This window comes from Aquila chrysaetos, chromosome Z (assembly GCF_900496995.4).
Source record: "Aquila chrysaetos chrysaetos chromosome Z, bAquChr1.4, whole genome shotgun sequence".
Taxonomy (NCBI): domain Eukaryota; kingdom Metazoa; phylum Chordata; class Aves; order Accipitriformes; family Accipitridae; genus Aquila; species Aquila chrysaetos.
This window is the reverse complement of record NC_044030.1, coordinates 35,393,069-35,415,080: the sequence shown is the minus strand read 5'-3', so window position 1 is coordinate 35,415,080 and position 22,012 is coordinate 35,393,069. Positions and strand designations below refer to the sequence as shown.

General features: G+C 38.3%; 1 protein-coding gene across 4 annotated transcripts in view; it reads right to left on the bottom strand.

Annotated features, from left to right (window-relative positions):
* MEGF10 (multiple EGF like domains 10) overlaps positions 1 to 22,012 on the bottom strand; it is a 112,070-nt gene that overhangs the window by 49,193 nt on the left and 40,865 nt on the right. For all 4 annotated transcript variants that reach the window (XM_030005237.2, XM_030005235.2, XM_030005238.2 and 1 more), the window contains exons 5-9: positions 21,389 to 21,481; positions 6,669 to 6,915; positions 5,929 to 6,049; positions 3,909 to 4,045; positions 237 to 449 (exon numbers count right to left, since the gene is read on the bottom strand). In XM_030005237.2, coding sequence (XP_029861097.1) covers positions 237 to 449; positions 3,909 to 4,045; positions 5,929 to 6,049; positions 6,669 to 6,915; positions 21,389 to 21,481 — 811 coding nt within the window. The remainder of the gene's footprint in view (positions 1 to 236; positions 450 to 3,908; positions 4,046 to 5,928; positions 6,050 to 6,668; positions 6,916 to 21,388; positions 21,482 to 22,012) is intronic.

Here is a 22,012-nt window from a genome sequence, read left to right as displayed (position 1 = left end):
ATACAGCAGTGAACATTAAGATCAAATACAGTTGCAAGCACTAGAATTCAGAAGCTATTTTGGGTTGATATTTTCTTTCTTGATATGGTTAAATACCAAATACTCTTACAAGTCTTTAGCTGCTTCAGTTTGCATGAAAGTACTAGAAAAATCAGGAAATACTTATTTTCAGATTATATTCGGATTTCTATACTCTATATAGAAAAAGAAAACAGGCTAAAGAGTGTAAAGCCTACCTCCAGGTATTTGGCATGTGGCAGGGACACTTTTTATCGCACTTGAGACCATAAATTCCCTCAGGACAAAGCCTTGTTTCACAGTGCTCTCCGGTGTATCCTGGTTCACAGAGACAGGCACCACTAATATGGTAACATTTCCCACCATTCATACACTTGCAGGTCTCAGCACACTGCACTCCATAAGTCCCCACTGGACACTCATCTTGGCATCTGTAAGAACAATGAACAAACAAAAATTAGTTTTATTTCCCATAAACTACAGCTTTTGGAGATTTAAGGGAAATATGGTTTATGAGGAATCTCTTATACCGGTCTAAAACACCTCTTAAGTAGAGCAGGAATTTATATAACTTCATGTTCAGAAGTGCCTGTCTCTCTGGTTTCTTTTGCTGCTCAGCTAGACAGGCTTAAAAACATTGGCTCTGCAAATTCCTCAGAAAAATGTCTTCCTTCTCTCCAACAAAGGAGACAATGTGCACAAACAGACCACTGCCCTTCGCATTCAGGACCAGAGCAAAACCAAACCCTCTTAAATCAGACCTGAATTATGAAGGAATAAATTTTCAAATATTTTCTTTCAAAAGCCATCCATCTCTAATTTTTTAAAGTGATCTAGATTCTCCACTTAACAATAGTGTGAATAGCCAGCAGACAACCGCGCCCCTGCAGACACTCAGGGCAGGAAGTTCCCTGGCAATCAATCACACTCAGCAGTCTCTAATAAGAATATTTTCTCATTGTGTTTCCAAACACATGATGTTTCCAGAATACCCTTCTTTCCAGAATTTCATTCTAAACCTATTTTTTTTGTTGATTTTGCCCTTCAAAAATTCATAGGATGACATGGGAAGATCTTCAGGAGCCCAAACCCCTTCTTTTCATCTGATTTTTCTAACGGATGAAACTGAAAATTAGTAAAGACTTGAGTTTAACCCATGTGGGAGAGTAGCTATGATTTTTGTTGCTTCTTAAGGAAAATATATCCTATTAAAGAGAGTTCTTCACCAAACTTTTCCTCTTTCATTCACAAAGCTTTTAGAAGATAGCTACTTTGGCTAACAGTCTTATTTCCTTGATGTTTTACATATGAAAGACATTATTTAACCTAAAGATCAGACTGTATGTTTAGCTGTCCAGCCTGACTACTAAAAGACAATTTTCAGTATCCTGCTTCTAAAACTTGCAACTCATCTACTAATAAGTTTCTGGATAGCAATTTCATTTGGCAATGTATTTAAGAGATACAATACCAGTTTGATGTTTTCAGCTTTAACTTCTCTGTGTTTTATAACTGAACTGTTAAAATTTGGAATGCCAGTACTACTACAGCATTACTAAAGGCTCCAGCACTAAGTGCACTTAAAACATTTGATTACATGTGTGAGAGCAGACCTCTCAGCTCAACTGGTTCATGCCTCAGAGCCAAGGATGACAACATTTCATAGTTATGTGTCAGGGAAAATCCCCCTATTTTTCAATACAATAATCCTATAAACTCTGAATTATGCTGACATAGACAAAAAGACAAAACAGCTCAATCCCAAAGCTTTAAGGCAGAATATGCTGACGTTTAAGTCTTGAGGTGTGCTGTGAACTCAACAGGTGGTATCGGGTACATAACATCTTCTGCAATTTGGGTACCTGCAAGTTTTAGCAAGTTACAGATTGTACAAAAATATTACTTGATAAGACGGCACATTATTAATGGTTTTATCAGCTTACAACTTTCTCATTTCCCCAGTCCTATAAAAGAATTTCCTTGGTGGTCTCTTTCCATTTTTCATATACAATTTGCTTTTTTTGTATTTTTACTGTATGATTGGTAGTTTATTATGGGAAAATTTCAAAGACATGTGATACGAGGCACTGCAAAATGTAACAGAATTTAGCAGAGCCCTCTGACTGAGGTAAAATGGATACACATGTTCATTTCATGCTTCTGTAGTATTTGCCTCAATCTGATAGTGTTATCCAGAAGTTTCAAGGTATTCGTAACTTTGCCCTGACTGAAGCCAGCAATAAAATCTCCTTTCCTTCAAAGGTGTAGCACAGTAATACAGCTAATAAGCCTGTTTAAATGTTTCCTAATAAAGTTAAACAAATAAAGCTAAGAATGAATTTTCTCCAAATGACAATCAGGAATTCCAGCCAAATTAGAGGAAATTTAACCTTGCAATTTTTTTTTTTTTTTTAATTGCATCTTCACCAGCTTCTGAAATACCCTTTTCCACTTTGTGGTGAGGACAGGTATCAAACAAAAAGTATTAGGCAGAAGAATTATAAAAGTAGTTTAAACTACATTCTCTTGTGTTAACGCACATCACCTAGAAACTGTTACATGCTCTAGGAGTCCTCTTTTTCTTGCTGTATGACCAAGTTCCAGGAGTCACCACCACACCGAAATCTAAGACAAATACTGTTGAAGCCATATACAACAAGAAGGGGAGAATAGCTTAGCACTTTAAAAAACGTCCTTTTTGCTGCTGGTATGTACATGCTAGCTCAGCCAATGCCCACACATTTCTTGTCACGCTTCCCTCCCTTGCCAATCCACTGACATGAAATAAGAACCAGGTCTACAACATTGCTTCCGACCCATTCCTGCCCTTGCAGTTTCTTGAAAAACAAAAGAATTGCAAATACCGCTCATTTTGCAGGAAAAGAGGGAGCTCAGACTTGCAAAAAGTGATCAAAACACTGCAGCCTGTAAGGCATTTCAGATTAAAGTCAGATTTGAATTCCAAGACAAAAAATTTAATTGCTTTTAAAAACATCAGTGTAGTGCAGTGTGTAGACTCTCATATGGATATCCCTTTGATTTCCCTGCTGACTTGTCTGTGTGTCTTTAAATGCATCTACCACTTTCTGCACTGTTTCTTCACAGACACAAATTTAATTTTGGCATCCAAATGGCTCTGGACTAATTTTTTCTTGTCTTTATGAGTTTTTTTCCCCTTATGTCTGGCACAGCTCTCCCCCTGTCCTGTGAACACTCGCGTGGGAAGTGCATATGGTTATAATACTTACTATTGTTGGCAGAGATTCCCTGGACTGACCCCAGTGATTAAGCTGCTGCTGACCTCAGCAAACGACTTGTATGCTGTTTAAAATACATGCAGAATGCTTCTTTCATCACTTTCCACTGCCTTCAAAAATGATGTCTTGCTGTATTATTTTTCCAATCTACCAAAGATGATTTTTAACAATCAAGTCGGAAAATAAAAAAGCTTCACTTCTTCATTTGAATGAAATACTTTAGGAGACAACTCTCCAGCTTGCTCACTTTGAAGAGGAACCAAATGAGACTCTCTTGCTACTATGGCTGCCAAACATCTGCACAAAACCAAGAGTTTCCCTCCTCACCCGTTCACCATAACCCAAACTGCGTCATTCTGCAAGACACTCAAGTGAAGACCCAGAAGACACTGCCAGAGCATGGGCCACAGCAGGAAAATCCTGAAACCTAGCACTTCCTCACAAAAGGGTAATCACATAGGCACTTTTAACTTCCGACGCAGCATCAGCTAAGTGACATGGCAGACATTTCGTAAGACTCTCTTAATCATATCACACGTATTTTCATTCTGCTTTCTACCAGCTTCTTAACTTTCTTTGTCGTAGCAGACCCCTTGCAGGTTCAGCAGCCTGGCAAAAGGAAGTTTTCCTTACCGTTCTCCAGTGTAACCTGGGCTGCAATGGCATTGACCTGTCACTGAGTCACAGGTTCCTCCGTTGTGGCACTGGCACTCCTGGGAACAGTTTTTCCCATAACGACCCTCAGGACAAGGCTGACCACAGACCATACCCTGCATGTGCAGAAAAAAAATCTTAGTATTAGATTTGGGATTACAGCTTAAATGGACAAGGAATAAAGTTTTGTAATGAAGGAAGATCAAGGAGATCTTGTGTCACTCATCTAGTGCTGATCTTGGAAATGCCAGACTCTTCTCCAGCTTTAAATGCGGGATATGTTTCAGCACTGGAGGACTAATCTTCTAGGATTTCCATTTTGGAAGGCAAGCTAATGAAAAACACTATCTCTAAGCAGCAGTGAAAACACTTAGGCGTTTAAGACTAATTGATGTCAAGCTCTTCCCAATTTATTTATCAGGAGTAGTATATATCAAGACATCCGGAAATGCCCTCCAGTGAGTAGTGGTGTAGAAATCAGCAATTGCTGTAATGCCCCAATTATACTACTTTATGATAAGTTGGGTTTTTTTTTTTCTGATGAAAGGAAAAGCTGTTTGTAATTTCCTTGAAAGCAGCTTAACTTAAAAGCCTAGGTAGGACGTCTGCTTCCCTTCAACGGGTTTGGAATTTCTGCACTGCTATTTACATCCTCGGAATTAATTACACCTGTGTAGTGAGGGGAGCATCAGTTCTTAAGAGAAGCCATTTCAAGAGAAACATATTTACAGGCATTTCATCAGACAAAAGACATGCAAGTATTTCAGCTAACGTAAGATACTGCAGAATTTATACCTGGCTACTTTAAACCTTCCTTACATGAAAAGCAAAGAAGGTTAAGCTGACAAAATTGTGTTTCACAGAATTGAAAAAACTAAAACTAACAAAGAGTTATGCTTAAATAACTACTTGGAATGGAAAAATTAGTCAAAAGGCTAAACAGTAATTTATTAGTTAAGACACACACTAGTAAAAAATTTCCATCACTGCTTCATATGTTATCTCATTTTTCATTAGCTGTATTTAAGCAGATAAAGGGAGTCAAGAATTTACACAAACATTTGTATTCTATGACCAATAATTTTGTTCTTCTAACATGAGGTGGAATAAAAAGTAAAAATGGCCATAATCCACATTAGGTAGTCAAGTGAGTGGTGCTATTCAAACACACAGACAGAGATGATCATTTATAGCTATGTTCTCTAGTTGGTGAAAAATTGATCTCTGCCACAGGTTACCTCAATATAATATCTCAATTATCATGAGATAATTAAAAGTTCAGTAAATGTGGATTTTCACCCAAAGTGGACATTTAAATAGAAAACATTATTAATAAATACTATTGATGAATATTATCTACAAATGTATTTAAAGAAATTATTTGGACTTTGGTCACCTTCCAACCTTTTGATCACCTTCCAACTCCGTTATGTGCCAACTCAGAGTTGGCAGCCTGGTAGTAGGGGAGGGTACTTGCAGCTCCGAGGTCAATTCTTCTTTCCCTACCCACTGACAAAAGGGTAGAAAGTCTAAAGATAATGTCAAAGTTCTGATGTCCCATTTCCATCACCAACATTTAACACAGTATCTAACAGTTTGGGGGTTTTGCCATGCATATTGTACATACAAAACCAGGCACAAAATCCACTGCTAAAATATATAACGATGTCACTTCCCTATAATATCAAATTATATCTAGAAACAAATGACTTCCAGACAAGATCCAAAGGATGTTGCCTTGTCATAGTAAAATTCATGTATTTTGCTTCCTAGAATCCGATATGGTTAAAAAGGCAGGGCAGAACTGGAGGATTTTCCATAACAGATGGTTTTGTAAGTATTTTATTCCATCCCTTATGCTAAAATACGTTTCTCATTACTCTTGGCTACAGGCAGACTGCATTTGCTATCCTCATTTGCTAACCTTTTCTGACGCTGCCCAAAATCTACAAATATGGAAGTTTTATGGGGTTGTGTTGATTTCAGAAAGTGTTTTTACCATCCATCCTGGCGGGCAGGCACACTCCCCGGTGACATGGTGACACACGCCTCCGTTCTGGCACGGGCATCTCTCCTCGCACTGCGGCCCATGCTTCCCGGGGGGACAGAGGTCCTCACAGCTGGGGAGGTGGTGGTAAACAACAGAGACAACCGTTACTTTGGCACACACTCCTGTCTCCAGCCACCTCTTCATTTTTAATGCTATCGTTAACTTTTCCAGCCAAAAGTATGAAACAGAAAGCAGTCCAACATAAAAGAGACACACACTGAATATTGCAAAGCATGCATGCAACAAATCTAATGAAACGGACCTGGCAATCTAGGATTTATTTCTTCTTAAAGATATTTCTTTCTACACTGGTTGGTGCTCATTTGTGGTTACTGACAAAGCTCAAAATCTATTCTGGAATGACAAAGCCAAATAACTCCATGTTTCAATGCGGTTTTCCAAACTTGTAGCCAAACCGTTTTCATGGTGGCCAGGAAGAAGCTCCTGATGCTACTTTTTGGGGCTTTTGCTTAGCAGTCCAGACCAAGAGGGCTTCTCCTCAGCCAAACATCTGAACGTGCACTGCAACATGGTTTGCCCAGCTGCTTCTTAGCCAGCCCTGCTTCTCTGCGTTACACAGCAGCCAGACCAACACCATAGTGTTAAAAGTTAATCTAAACTTAATTTCTCTTGTTAGCACTATTTAAAACTTGTACCTCTCCCCCATAAATAATACAGCCACTGCTTACAAGGCACCAGTGTATCCAGGAGGACACCTGCACTCTCCCGTCACGTGGTCACAGGTGGCTCCATTTTGACACTGGCATTTTTGATGGCAATCATTTCCATACGTCCCTTGATCACAGCGTTCCTCGCAGCGCCAACCTTTGAAACCCGACGCACAGTGGCAGGCTCCTGTAATGGGGTTGCACAAGGCTCCGTTTTTGCACTGGCAGCGGCTGCTGCAGTGAGGTCCCCAGTGATCACTGTCACATGCTGAAGGGGTAGAAGGAAAAATTTACAGCAGTTTTATAATAGCTCATCTTACAGCACTGAAGATACTATGAGTCAACTGTAAAAAAAAAGAAAAGTTATAAAATGGAAATAGTTATGTAGTACATCCTCAGTTCTTCTTGGTCCTCAAGGATCTTGGTAGTCAGAACTTAATTTATGTACACAAGTTAATTTCTTAAGCATAAAAGCAAACACTTTAAAACGTGAAGCTATGAAGCAAATGCAAGTTCTAGTCTCTTCATTGTCAAAACTCTTCATTATCACTCTCCACCGTCAAATAACAGTTATGGTTGCAGTGAGCTTCCATTTCCCCAAAGAAATCTTGCTAACTTAAAAAAGTAAAAAAATGTGGTCTAAACCCATAAACAACTGTCTGAATCCCACAAGGAAGTTGCAAAGCTTACTCAACATAAGATTATGATTTTTTTCAAATCCACAGGTTCCTACTTGTTTACATAATTGCAAATACTTCCTTTTCAATCTTGCAACATACTGATAGGGCAAAAGAAAACACAAGAAGTGTTTCACCAAGCAATAGAAATTAACGATTACATGGTTAAACTTCATCTGGATGTTACAAATTTGGTTATCCAATGTGTCTTCACAATCATTCAAATGCATCTTTTCTTGTCTGCCCCAATACAGCCCATTAAAACCCTACAAGCAAACCACTCAGAGGTTATTTCAGCATCAAAAGAAAAACCTTGATGTTAAGGAAGAAATTTTTCTTAAGAGAGAAACAAGGGAGTTCTATAAAGACCCAGAAGGTTAAGGTCACCTAGAGTTCAACAGGAACGTGCTAATCATATGGTCAGATGATCTGATTTTATTTTTATGTTCTGTTGATAACAGCAGTACAACAGGAAAGCCTCAGCTGCAGCAACTGGAAGCCTGGGCTCTCCTCTTGGAGACTGACAACCATTGTTCTCCCAGTCTTCTCCTGGGGCAAAAAAGCCAGGCAGAGAACAGGCACACTTTCCTAGACTAATGCAAAGTAATTCAAGAACCCTCCTCAGGGTATGAATTATTCAGCTATAGGAGCTGTTCACTCAGGCTACACAAATAAAAAGGGATTAGGGTCTTGTAAAGAATCTACTCCTTAAGATTATTTTTTTTTCCAGGAGAGGTCACTAGAACATGCATCCATAATGGAGATATTGTGAGCACCTACACACAATAAAATGCAAAGCAACAGAAAGTATTGTATGTATTATAAACACCCAGCAATACTGTCAAACTGACAGAACAACTGTCCATCTTATTATTGGCCTCTCTCTTTGAAGATGTGTGCTTTTTGTTCTGGACTATACTACTGTGTCCAGCACACAGCATCTTCCAGGTTGTTTTTTCCCCATGCTATCTCACATTCATTCAGAACTGCTATATGTTTATTTTCAACACGTCTGCATGGAACAGAAAGTGTAATCCTCATACTTAACCAGTTCTCAAATTGTTCTCAGGAAACTAGCTATTTTGGGATATATATATAAAAAAAAATATATGGATGGGTGGTGAGACATCTGAGACAGTCCCATGTTCTGTCATGATTGAACAGACACCCCTACATATTTTTTTGCTTAACACGTTATTCTGGTTCAGATAACAGTCTTCCTCCTGCTCCCCCACCAAATAGACAATTTCAATTTCAGCCATTCCTTATGGAATAAATAAATAAAAAAACCCAACCAAACCAAAATTAAACAAACAAACAAACAAACAAGAAGAACCCCTGTCCTGGCATGTCTAATAAACAGAATAATTCAGAATGATCACCAGATCATGACTGTTCCAGTGCAGAGCTCAGTCAAGGATAAACGTGGCCTGAACACACTCTAGATATAGATGCAATAGGCAAGAGAAGACTTACACTTGGTTGATAAGTGCAAGGTTGTGTTCTTTCATCAATAGATGGGATATTGGGTGCAGTGCAACGACATTCATGTAGCTGCTTGAAGACCCAGTGTAATGAGTCTCAGAGCCACACAGACCAGAAACATCTACCACTACACATCTGCCATTGCATCCAACACCCAGGCACCAAGACAACCTTGCTAGAAACCGCTTCACCTGTGAAGCAGCGGAGGCCTTGTACTCCCTCTTCTCCTTCTACAATGCCATTCCCAGTCTGCCTCTCTGGGATGCAACCTGCTGTCTCCTGGAGATATAATGATGTCCAAGGTGAACATGCTATGTCTGTGAACTTGAACCTTTCTCAACAATTTTACTGTAAGAGCAGGTACCACACAGTACATAATAATTTATTAGCTTCCTGGCATGATCATCTCATTATGTTTGCAAGAGATCATTAAAATAAAAAGCATCATATGGCTGCTAATAGGATTTCCAGTGTCACGACCATTCTCCTGGCAATGGCCATGTGGGTAACAAATATTGACTTTGCAGTTTTTCACTACAGCACAATGGTGAAGCATTTCACCAGGACAGCAGTGGCCCCACCATAGTATGACTACACGATAGTCCTTTACATAACATCTATCACAAGCCTAGCATCTATCTGTGAGTTATGGGCAGAACCGTGGAGAAATTTGCAAGATTAATGGGAATAAATAATAATTTTGAACGAGATGGACAAATCATGTATTTTACCTCTGTGTCCCCTGACCGATAATCAATCATGTTCCCTACAGGAAATTAAAGTGATTTGTCAGAAATAATGCTGAGTTTACTATTAAAAAAGAAGAGGGCAAAGGGTAGAAATGTTTCCTGTGGTGAGTTTGGTTTATTTTTAATAAGTTTTGGAGGCTAAATTTACCAACTATTACATCAGACTATTTCTGTTGCTTCCACTTCTGCTGCTTCCTAGTATTCAGACACTAAGAAAGCTAGGCTGGAAGTCACACAGCTGCTAATCTGGTGGAATGGGATAGTCTTTGAGTTAATGACTATCGTCAGGTTACAGACTGTCAGCTGGAGTTTAATCAGAATAGCTGCTCTGACTGTCCTGACTGCACCAAGGTCACAGGCACACACGCATATGCAAACACTACATGCACACACACGCAGAAGTGTCAGCTACTGGCTTCTGAACAGATTTGGAGCTGTAAATCATCTGTCTCAGCACAGGGTATATGTGAAAGGGGAGCAAAGTATAGAGACAAGAGCCCCGTGTTCAGAATGCTGCATTCTGGTTCAGAATCGTTCACAAGGATGAGGTATCTTGGCCCCAATAACTTCTGGAAACAGCCCAAATCCTGCAGAAATGCAAAACCCAATTAGTAAACCAGGGTTAATTTTCTGTATTGATCATACAGAACCAGCCTAATGCTGCTCTATTTTATGCACAGCACCTTCCTTACAGAAGTCATTCTCCTTCCCCTTTTCACATATCTTATGTTCACCCTCAGACATATTCTGTTTAAAACAGATAATCATACTCTTTAAAACAGAAGAACCAGCTAGCTGTACTGCTCCTTATCAGCTTTCATAGTAGACTCACAGGGCCCTTTCTGCCTTCACCTTATGCTGTAGCAGAAAAAAAAAAAAAAATCAAAGTAAATGTTTAATAAACACCATGGTATTAATGCTGCATCTTGTCATTTTTCTTTTTATACATTCTGTTCATCTGGGAATATCTTTTTTGTCACTGCAGTATATGCTGTGCACATCACACAATGCTACAAATACAGCACAGAGAACTTTTCTCTCGAAAGGTTACTCAGTCAAAGCAAAAGTTTGCCTTTGGGAATAAAGGCACTGCATTGTATAAATCCTCATTTAAAATGAGCAAGTATGGTCTGAAACTCTAAGAAAATAGAGGTCTACCATCATAAAGAAATGCTTTCTGAAACTGAGTGCCAAACAGTGACTTTAGAAACTTAGAGAAGCTCAAGGATTCAACAGTAAAAAAATCACCTTCAAGAATAAATTGAAATCTGTGATGCAAATTGCTATCATTTGTGGGCCTTTTGTAGCATCTTTGAAGATTTAAAATTCTGTATTTCCTAGTATAATAACTTTAATGCACATTGTCATTATGCTGGGCTAGATGTGTTTTTATGCACATGGTTTCTGTGAGCAGCTGGTGATTTGCAAATTAGGATGGAGGGAGCCCTGATACTTTATAGTGCAAGGTATGAATTTTTAGAATAATCTGAAGCACATCTGAAGAATTTGGTAACTCCTTTATTACTCCTTATAAACAAAGACATTTTAAACTAAATGTGGTCACAAACTTGTAAGGGTTTTTTCTGCTTTTTTCATTGGTTTCATTGAAAGACAACAAAAAGAAAAGTGCAAATGAGTCCAAGTTTATTCCTGACAAACCCACCTTGATCACCTACAATTCTGTACTTCTCTAAAGAATGGCCTATAATGAGAATAAAATTAGGCTATCAAATCAAAGAACATTTCAGAAGAAACACCTCCTTAGAAACTCTGACTTGCAACTATCTTTTAAGTATGCCAGTTTCCTTTTAACATGATATTCAAGCCAGACAATGTTTATTGCAATGCTTTTTTTTAAGATCTTTCCTTCTCTTTTTGTCTTTCTTCTTTGCTAATGGGGAGTTGAAAGTGAAGAATCACAGCAAAACTAAAATTTACTTTTCTTGCTATCGTTTTTTGTAGCTGTCTTATATGTAGCACCAAGACAACAGAATGAGATTTTATTCTGGCTTACACATCTTTCTGCAATGCACACTGCTGTGTGGTTTTGGAAATATGTATCATTGTCACCAAAACAGAGGAGATTCTTACTGCAGCATTCGGCTTATGTATTTTTATGGTCTCTTAAAACAACTGAAAGCAAAATTCCCTACTACAGACAGCAGAAACAGAGTGAACGCTCCCTCACTTGGAATGCAATATCATGAAGTACAAATCTAAAATAAGTGAACAGTGGCAAATATGCAGAATTCCTATTTCTCTGTCTCCTCAAAACTCCAACATAATTTCTTCAGATAGGTTCAAGGAGCCACAGCCTTTAGCAAGTGAAAATTGATTTTCCTTGCTCCAGCATGTAAAACAAACTGAAGCTGCCCATAACCTCAACATCATCTTTGACTGACCTTTCTTCCTTTCTAGGTTGTCACATCAAGCACAAGTCTAAATCTTTGTGCCTTCCTTTGCGTCCCTCCTTTGACTCTCAGATCTCTCTTGTCTTGTCCTTACTTTCATGGCCTTTATGGCCTATCCCTCATCTATCATTTGTCATCCAGTATCCAAGTATCAACCCCCACATTTACATCACCCGTGACCTTAGTCCCTTTGTTGCATTTTCAGACTATCATCTTCCTTGCTTCTCCTCAAGTTGCCTTTACAACTTGGCACAGCTCTCCATACCCCAAGCCATAAAACTGCCATGATGTCCTCCTCCATGTCCCTACCTTATAATTCCTCCTTCCTGTGAAGTCTGCAAATAGTTGATGTGGCAAGTGTGCCAAAACCACTACCTGCCAGTCATTTGTCAGTGTTTGCTTCCTTCCTCATCTCCTACATGTTTCCAGCTTTGTGTCTTTTCTTTTCCTTCAGCCACAGGTTCTCTGGGGCAGAGGCAACTTTCTGCTCTGTATTTTTACTTGCCCAGTCCACAAATCCCCAGCAGGGACAGCCATGAGGTCCACCAAGGAGCAGGAATGACCATCATCTGCAACTAAAAGTAGACCAACTGTAAAATGCCATATTTAAAAACTATTCCAGTGTTTTGGAGCAGAGGATATAAACAAGAAAACAGTAACATTTCTAGGAGGACCCACAAATGACTTCATTATTAGAGAATAACCACCACTAACAGCCAAGCATAGCCAGTGTAAGTAAAATAGGCCAATATTAAGAAAACGTTGATTTATCCAAAGGTGTAGCCCACTGACAATCTTGTTATCATAAATTGCCCTAAGGCTGTCCAGAGTTTAGCATTTGGAAGAATGACTCTTCCTTCTGTTCCAGAAGCAAGAAACTTGCTTGTCTTAACATAAATATACATTAGTGGAACTAATACTTTAGATATCTAACTGGCAGTAAGGAGAATCTGATGAATCACAGTAAGAATTTCACAACAAAACAGAATAACTTTTTATGAAGGCAGCATTTAAATTCATAGGTGAGAGGAGCCACTCGCCTCAACTTTTTTTCTGATGACCTCAGTAAGGAAACACACCCAGAATAAGTCCTCCCTTTTCTCCATCAACAATGGATGCCCATCAACTTTCAAGTGTTAATAGAAGGGAAATTTAATTCGAATTCATGTGTTACATAGCCTTGTATTTTGCATACCTGAAAACGTGTTTACTGTTTTGCCCAGAGAGTGCTTTAATTATAATATGAAGGCTTGCAAAGACATGGCAAGCACCACACTCCAGATTAAAATTTTGTCAGAAAACTGGATTGATCTCCTTCTTGACTGGAAAGAAGGTATTTCACATACCATAACAACAGTCAAATAGCTCATATATTACATTAAGGCATCATGCACCTTTGGTCTGTGCAAGACTAAACTTGGATAATACTTTATGGATCTTCAATTACTCTTAGCTGATAAGGACATAAAAAGTCATAGCCACGTAGATGCTACTCTTAATGATCTTCATTTCTGAGTGTGTTTGTGTTCAGAACAACATTCATTGATTCACTAAGCAAAAACCATGACAGAAGTATGAATGTTGTCACTAATCTAAATCCACATCATCCTTATCAGAAAGTTCAGACCGTATTCTTGAAACTACTCTCTGCTATTATGATTTGGTTTAGCTGTGGATCTAAACCATTTGTTTCCCTTAGGATATTCCTGCAGGATGGGAAACAGATAATTCTCCCAACTGGAATTTAAAGCAAATAAAAGTAAATTCCCATTGACTCTGAAAGCTATAAATACTCAAAATAAAATACTTAAAAATACTCAAAATACTCAAAATTCTACAAGATGCATTAAGTCCCTAGTGACATCAACCTGTCTGTCAGCCTGGATTGCAAGACAGTAAATGTGAAACATGGCAAACAGAAATTTCAGAGATGAGTCAAAAAAGCCAGAAAACAAAGTGAGCTATTCTGGAAAGTAGAATAAAAACATCCTTTAGAAAACATTCAAAGTCTTATTTAATAAAAACATTATATTATTTCCATATTTTTTTTTATGCTCTGTTCTAGTCACCTCAGGATGTTATGAAAATATATGCACATACATAACAGAAAAGAAATCTTTTTCCTTTAGAGAATCACTCATAATAATTATAAAATATCAATGCCTTTTAGTAAAAGACCTATTTTACCTACATCCCAGACACAGAAATGAATAGTAGTGGTTTTTTTCAGAATACACTTTCTATTAAATCTGGATTTTCTTTGAGTCTTTTGCTTCTATCTGATTTCATTTGTTATACTGTAGGCTTTTTACCCTGTGGCATATTTTTCATTCTTACTTTTTGTTTTGTGTATAAGAAAGGATTTTTATTCAAAATGCTAAGCTTTAATTTAATTTAGGGATTTTTTTTTTTTTCTTTGTAAAAGCCTTTTGATCCGTGAAGTGGAAGAACAATGAAAATGTGTTTTTCAGGTCCTGTAAAAGACTGGAACTATATGCCTTTCACATGCCATAAATTTCAGAAGACTCTTTAAAGTGGTTTGGACATCAGAACACAAGGTTGGATAATTGCTAAGGAAAACACGCACAGATGTCTCTTGGTGTTCATTTTATCTTGCTACTGAGATAAAAACTGTTAAAAATAATCACTGCCATACGAAAAGTTACAAAATTATAAGAATCTGACTGTACTGTATAGAATGGGCTGTTGTCCATGATCCTGATTTTGCACAGATCTCCTTGTAGGACCATAAATTAGCTTTTTTCCTTTTTTTGCAATGACTTGAAGGTCGTCTTAATTTTTAAATTAGCAACAAATGTTATCCTTCACATCCTTGAAAACCTGCTAAGAGAGCCAGTGACAATATGTAAGTCCACCAATATATAAGGCAGATTGAAATTAAAACAGTACTAAAAGTACTTCTGCACTGTTACTAGAAACAAAAAATTTAGACAGATATTATTCAAGGAATCAACTTAGGTAAACACCACAAATATACTGAGTTTACAAAATGGTGAAAAGCAGAAATGAAAAGCATCTCTGATCCCAAAGACGTTTACAAATCAATAAAACCATCACCATTTATTACAATGCCTTCCTTCAGTAAATCTCAACATAAGTAAATTTACTAACTCAGTTTTGTAGAATATATGTTTTTGTTTCTGCTTTTGCTTAAGGATTGGAACTGTAATTCAGCAAAATGCTGAAGCATGTCCACAAAATCTGTTAATTTCCCTAGAACATCAAAACCAAAATGCTTTATAGCATTCTATTAAGCATAAGAATAATATAATTTTAAATACATCGTTGTACTGAACTCTAGAAAAGCACAGTTGCTATGTAGCCCTGGGAATTCTGATACCACCTACCATAGTGACAGTGTAGTGACTCTGCCAACAATGAATGTGATGGCAACTTCCATTAATACCTGTTTGCCTTATGTGCACCTGATCTAACTTGCTGGTGGGTTAGCTTCTCAACCCAAAGATATTCAGCCTTGTTAGAGGAGAAAATAAAGAGTTCAGCTGGCAAAATTGAGGACAAGTCAGTTAGGGGAATTACAGAAGTAATATTTTCAGAAGCATTAGGGGTAGTAAAGATTATGGGGAAGACACATGTAATAAGAAATAGTTAAATTTAAGATTGTTTATGACCTGCTGTCACTTTTGCTAACAGGACGCATTTGTGTGTGTAGCCATTTGGGAGCCGGGGCAGGGCACAGTTCTGCATTACTTAAATGAGCTATTTCTCTACATTTTCCATAAAAGCAAATAGCTCTCTGTCAGGATACTCTGCAGTTTCACCTGTGTGTTTAGCAGTTTCTCAGTTCTGGGAACCAAGCCTTTCTGATGCAAGCATGTGGTTAAAACCAGAATCTATTTCTACAGCCTGTTGAATGGCTTGGAAAACTTAAGGATGAGCTAGCTCTCTAAGTGTATCTTGCAAGCTCTGTTAGTCAAAATGCTTTCAATAAACAAAAAGGAAAGCACAGCCTTGGTCAAAGAAGCTCAATTCAAGATTCACAAGCTGTGCCGTCAGAGTGTACAAGGTGCTCCCAGGCACCTTGCCTGGTACCCACACCAGACTTGGGGTGCAAGTGTGTCTGTGGAAAACAGTCACATACCCACCTCTGCAGGGTTAATGGAAATTATAAGCTCCACTGAGAAACTGGCAGTGCTTGTAACTCACGTGAGTGTCTCACACAAGCTATGCCAACGGATCCTGTTTCTACCATATTCTGCATCTGCCAAGTCCCATGAAGAAAACAGTGAGATTTTCACAGAATTTGCAAACTTTACAAACACCCGTGACAGTAAAGGAAATCTGACAGTGGCAGAGCTACTGTACCTTAAAAGTTTCCCTAGTAAGTGCATTTAAAGGTAAGAAGATGTTTCTCTCAGATGCCAGCTTTAAACGCTCAGCTTAATGTATTAAGGAAAAAGCCAGTCCTCTTCTCATGCTTTATAAAACCCTGGAGGCAAATTACACCTTAGGGCCACTTGTTCTACCCCCATGCTCTCAGACTATAGCCCCAATGAAACTCTATTAATCACCAATGGAATCAATTTAGAAATTAAAATCCAAACAAATCTCAGATTACTTAAATACAATAAAAACAGAAAATGCCTACTCACATTTCCACAAACAATCCTAACATACTTGTCATAAACAAAAACCATGTCATTCCCTTTTTGCTTTACTACCCAGGCCAGCTGGGGGATCAGGAAGGCTATAACCTTTGCAGACAAGTCAGTGTAATATTGATTTTGGCCTTTTGCCTCTGCTCCAGCTTATTCAGAAAGTGTCCTATTGATTTTGAAGGAATTATTTGTGGACTACTAGGCATGAGAAGAAAAACAAAGTGAATGTCCTGATTGCTTAGTGGGGGTCCATGTTAGGCTGCATGTGTATCCACCTTGCACACACATTCAAAACTGACAATGAGGTCCATATATTACGTATTACAGCAAATACTGCTGCAAGAGTGTGAGTGGAAAACAGGCAGAAAACATAATCTACAAATGTAAAACCTGGTTTGATCATCTCTACACATCTGGACAACCAACTATCCCTACGTGTAGCAACTTTTACGGAAGACTGGCTTTATACACAACCTGTAGACAAAAATGCTCTTATACCATGCAACAATCCAATCTGACACGTCAGTTAAAAATTTTATATAAACAATAAACCAGTTTGGGAGGGAAAGGTTGTGTTGGTTTGGGTTTTTTTCAATAAAAACTATTTGTTTACATTTTTAATTTACAAACATACCTATCTTTACCACTGTGTCCTTTTTTCTAAATTTTGTCCTTGTCCCCAGCCCAGAACCAATTAACTTATGCTCCTGAAGCTCACAAACACTTCTTCAAAGGGGTGCTGACAGCACACTGGTTGTGCTGATTCTCTCGCTCCAAGGGATAGGTTCAACACGACTTCTGTCCACTCATTTGTCATTGACCTGACTACTGTATGAGGTCAATAAATCTTTATTAGAATAACTTGTTTCGCATGACTGTCATCTCTCCTGCTAGAAGTGTTCTGCAAATGAGTGACCTCTCAATCCAAGTAGTATTTCTTTTCAGATATATGTACATTACCATCAACTCCTTCATCAACTCCCATTGAAATTCACTGCAAGCAAACACTGCCTAATACAGTATATTTCCTTTAACTAAAAAGAAAAGGTCTGAAGAAAAAAATATGTCTCACATGGGAAAGGTTCCCCAAAGAGATATTATTTAATTAGCCAAATTCTGAGACCACCACTCAGGTTTTACTCACAGAAGAATACATCCAATCCTATTTTTCTCTCAGGTGGGATGTAAGGTTTCAGAAAGGCAGAGGATGTGATGTAGAGGAGAGTTATAGGTTGGGCTAGAACTGAGCACTGAAAGAGGACAGCCTCAGTAGTTCAGTCAAATCTTTATCCCTCTTCTCCCTAAACTGAAAGCAGCCACTGACCTAGGCTATTAGGAATTGGATAAGACTCATCACAAAAAGGAAGTAATGGTTGCTACAAAAGAAAATGGGAGTCTCCCCCAAAGTTTAGTCCCCAGAAAGGTTATTAGGCCATAACACACAGCGGTATGCAAAGATAGGGGAGGAAGCTTGCTGATTCAGCTTCTACTGCATAATGCACGAATTTAGTCCATGCAATCACTGTCATTTTTTGAGAGAACATTACAGCACTTAGGAAGCACTTGTCTGCAACTACCACCCAGAAAGCCACTTTCACATAGTAGCTGTGGCATATGGTTTGAAAATTTATTTTAAATGCCCTGGGCAAATACAACTGAGAAACAGCAGATAAAATCAAGCTGGGGGTTCGCAGATGGACAGATGCTGCAATAGGACTAACTCTGTTCTCAGATACTTACAGATTAAATTCCTTTGTAAGGAGAATAATCAATCCTAATACAGAAAGGATTGAAAAAGTTGGGAAGAAAAAGTTTAGTTCTGCAGTTTCACAAAAAGTTTAGTGCTTAGGTAGAACAGTTGCTTCTGACATTATTTTTGTTCATGAAAATGAACAGATTACTAAATCTGGAACCATGCCTGGCATCTTTCACTTTGAGAATAATCTCTCCCTTTCAGTCACAGTATTTTATTGGGTCATCAGTAACTATTAAACCCCTGAGTGTCTGCCTTACAGAAATACTGGCCTGCCTTGAAATCATTGTTCCTTCTCCATTATTCAGTTAAACAGTTACATAGTTTAAATGTTTATATGATAGACATTATTATAGTATGACAATTTGCATGTATTTTTCTTGAATGAATAACTTGCCATATCAACATTATTATTATTGAGAAAAAGCACCTCTTTATTTTATCACATTGTACCTTTTGTTACTAAAACTAATCATTGGGGATCATGCAGAAAATACAGTGAAAGGCAAAATATGAAAATCTCCTACACAGGGCACGCAACAATAAAACTCAGTGCCAGAGAGCCAAAACCACTTACTGTCTCTCCAACACTATCCACTGCTCTTCAATTCTATTTGATCTGTGCTGTAGCCCTCAGACACACGGATAACGAAATCATGCACAGCTAGCAACAAACAGCAGCACTGAAACTCAGAAGGACAATCTGGTGAAAGCAGCACCTTTTCAAGTCTGTCCACACAGAAAGGGATAAATTCCAAAACAAACGTCCCTGTAGCACATGCACAAAAACATCCTCTTCCTCAGCCTACCCCTCTTCTCCTAGGACTACATTAGCAATCCAAAACAAATTTCAGCAGTTCCAGTCAGCTCTAATGTCATGCAGAAGCCTTTAGAGGGTCACCAATCTCTCCAGAGATCACACTCTGGATTCAAAGGTACATGAACAAAGGCTCTTTCAGCTTTAGCCTGTTGTGTACGCACACCAGAAAGTATTTTTGCCATTGAGGCTGCTGTGACAAGCAATCAAAGGCAACCAACTGAGGAAGAAGCAGAGGAAAAGAGCTGCACATGTATTCAAAATTAATTATACCAGACAGGTAAGGGAAATGGAATCTAGAAAATCCTGTGAGAGGAAGGATTATTTCCAAAGACAGATTTAGAGGCTCCTTTCTCATCTGAAGTGCCCTTTCAGCAAGTTTTGAACTTGGAAATCTCAATAAATAACAGTATATCCCCATTCTACGTGTCTAGTGTTACACGTTTTTTCTGCACCTTTGATTAGTTACAGAAGAGCTTGATACATAAGGCTTTCAGAAAGAAGGATCACATTTTTTGACAACTTCTTTTGACAATTCAGCACACTAGATTAAGATCGGTATTACAGTAACATTGCATGGCTCACTCAGTTTTATGCCTTACGCAAAACTTGGTGTTTCTTTAGAGCTGTTTATGAAAAAAATCACACATAAGTATATACAAAGACGATACAACAAATGTAATAATTTTTAAATGGTTAAATTCTTCCTCATGTAATTTATTATTAATTGGTTTTGTTCACTCTCTCTCTCTCAAATTGTACAAAATACACTGCCTAAACAACAGATCAGTTCTAGATGAAGAGTCTTACAGCACCTCGTTTGCAAAAAAAGAACATTTCCCTAACTCTGTTAAGGAATGAGGGTGAAAATACCATATTATTTTTGTCCTGCTGATGACCTAGGTTTTTCACAGTTGTTATTTTTATAGGAATAGCAGCATAATACCTTTGCAAGACATCAAGCTCTGGTTTATGAATTAGAACTTTATATGATCTGTGAAATTTAAATTATAAATATTTTTTGTTGTTGTTGACTGAAATATGTTCCTTTCAAGTGAACAGTCACTAGCAGTGACCCACTCTGAACTTGAATGTAACAAAGTATATGGTTGTAATGTTAGCCCAAACATTACATTTCCAAAGACCTTACAAAGGGGAACAGAAAGATGGAATAAATAGCAAATTATAACAAATAAAAAAAAAAAATCAAGAATTACTCTGAGAAGCTCTCTTTCAGGCAAAGGGAAGAAAAAATAACAATTCATGTTCTGCACAAACTATTACCTTTGACAGAGGAAGGGATAGCACACAAACACATCAGCCTTGCCACTGAGGGGTTTCTGCCCTCTGTCCAGACCTTACTGCCTTATTGCAGCCTGCAGTGCTTGGTTTTACACTCAGAGTCCAGAAAACAGCAGTGACTAAAAAGGTCACGAACTGATATTTTTTTACTTCTTCACTCTGTGTTTTTGACATTTTGCTATGTTCTTGCATCAAGCGTGTGATGGCCTTGATCTCTGTATTTCTTTATTAAGCGTGACCACCTGCTCGCTGGGTTGCATGTGACTGTACCCACACGCCAAGCAGGAAAGGTGCCAACCTGCCCCTGTCTTCTGCTGTATGTGTCCTCGATACTCCGCTCTTGCTCCCCTCATCTCCTGCACACACTCTCATGGCAGAGGAGAAGGAGCTGGAAGATGGGGAAGTATGACTAGTAAGTGAGAGTAAAATGGGAAGAGACTGAGCAGACAGGGAGCAACTAATAATGGAAGAGGGGAACACAGTGAGGGGAAAAAAGGACAAGTTGGTGGCAGAGTGAAAAAGGAGGATAGGGGTGTAAGGAAGGCTTTGCTCATAGCTTTTAAACATTACCTGGCACCATCATTCTTTACAAATTAGGAAAATAAAAAATTAAAGCTTTTCTTATAGTTAAAATAGAATTTTATCTAGTCTACTCCAGATACCAAGTTCTGTATCATCTGCATGTTTCTGAGCACAAAATAGCTCATGACATTTAGCGCTGCTAAAGGACAACATTGTTTGCAAGTAAACGAAGAAAAATCAGGTCACGCAGAGTAACCTGATAACTCAGAACAGTCCCCTGACCAGAAAGCAGGAGTCCAAGCACAGAATCGATAATAATCTGCCCAAAAGAGAGGACAAGACCATGGAAAGAGCATGAGACAGGCAGAAGCAGGTGAAAACTCACCACTGGAGCAGTTGGGTCCTCCCCAGCCAGGCTCACACTGACAGGTGTTGGGAGCAATACAACGACCGTGGACACATTTATCAGCACAATGAGCTGTCAGAGAAGGAAATAAAAAAAGAATTAAAGAAGAACTCCTAGCACTAGTAAAAATATCCTAAACTTATTCCTAATCCAGATCTTGCATGTCTCAAATATCTTTTAAAAGCAAAATAAACATTAATGTATTAATGTTTGATGGCATCTCTTCAAATAAACTTTCTTACTTCACTCTCTTCTATTTCTCCTAAGTTTGAAGGCTCCAACTAAAACCACGTTGGTGCTACTCAAATACTTTTGCATTTAACAAAGAGAAAATCATCCACATGTAATGAAAAAAGAGTCATAGTATGATATAGATTGGAAACCCATCTGAACATGGTCCTGGGCAAAAGGCTCTAGGTGGCCCTGCCTGAGCAGGAAGTTGGACAAAATTACTTCCACAGGTCCCTTCCAACCTCAACCATTCTGTGATTCTCTGAAGTAAACTCTCACACCAAGAAAAAGAGGGGAACTTCTGCACACATAAAAAAGGGGGTTATCTTGCAACAGCATGGATAAAATATGATTTGCAACACATTATTTTAA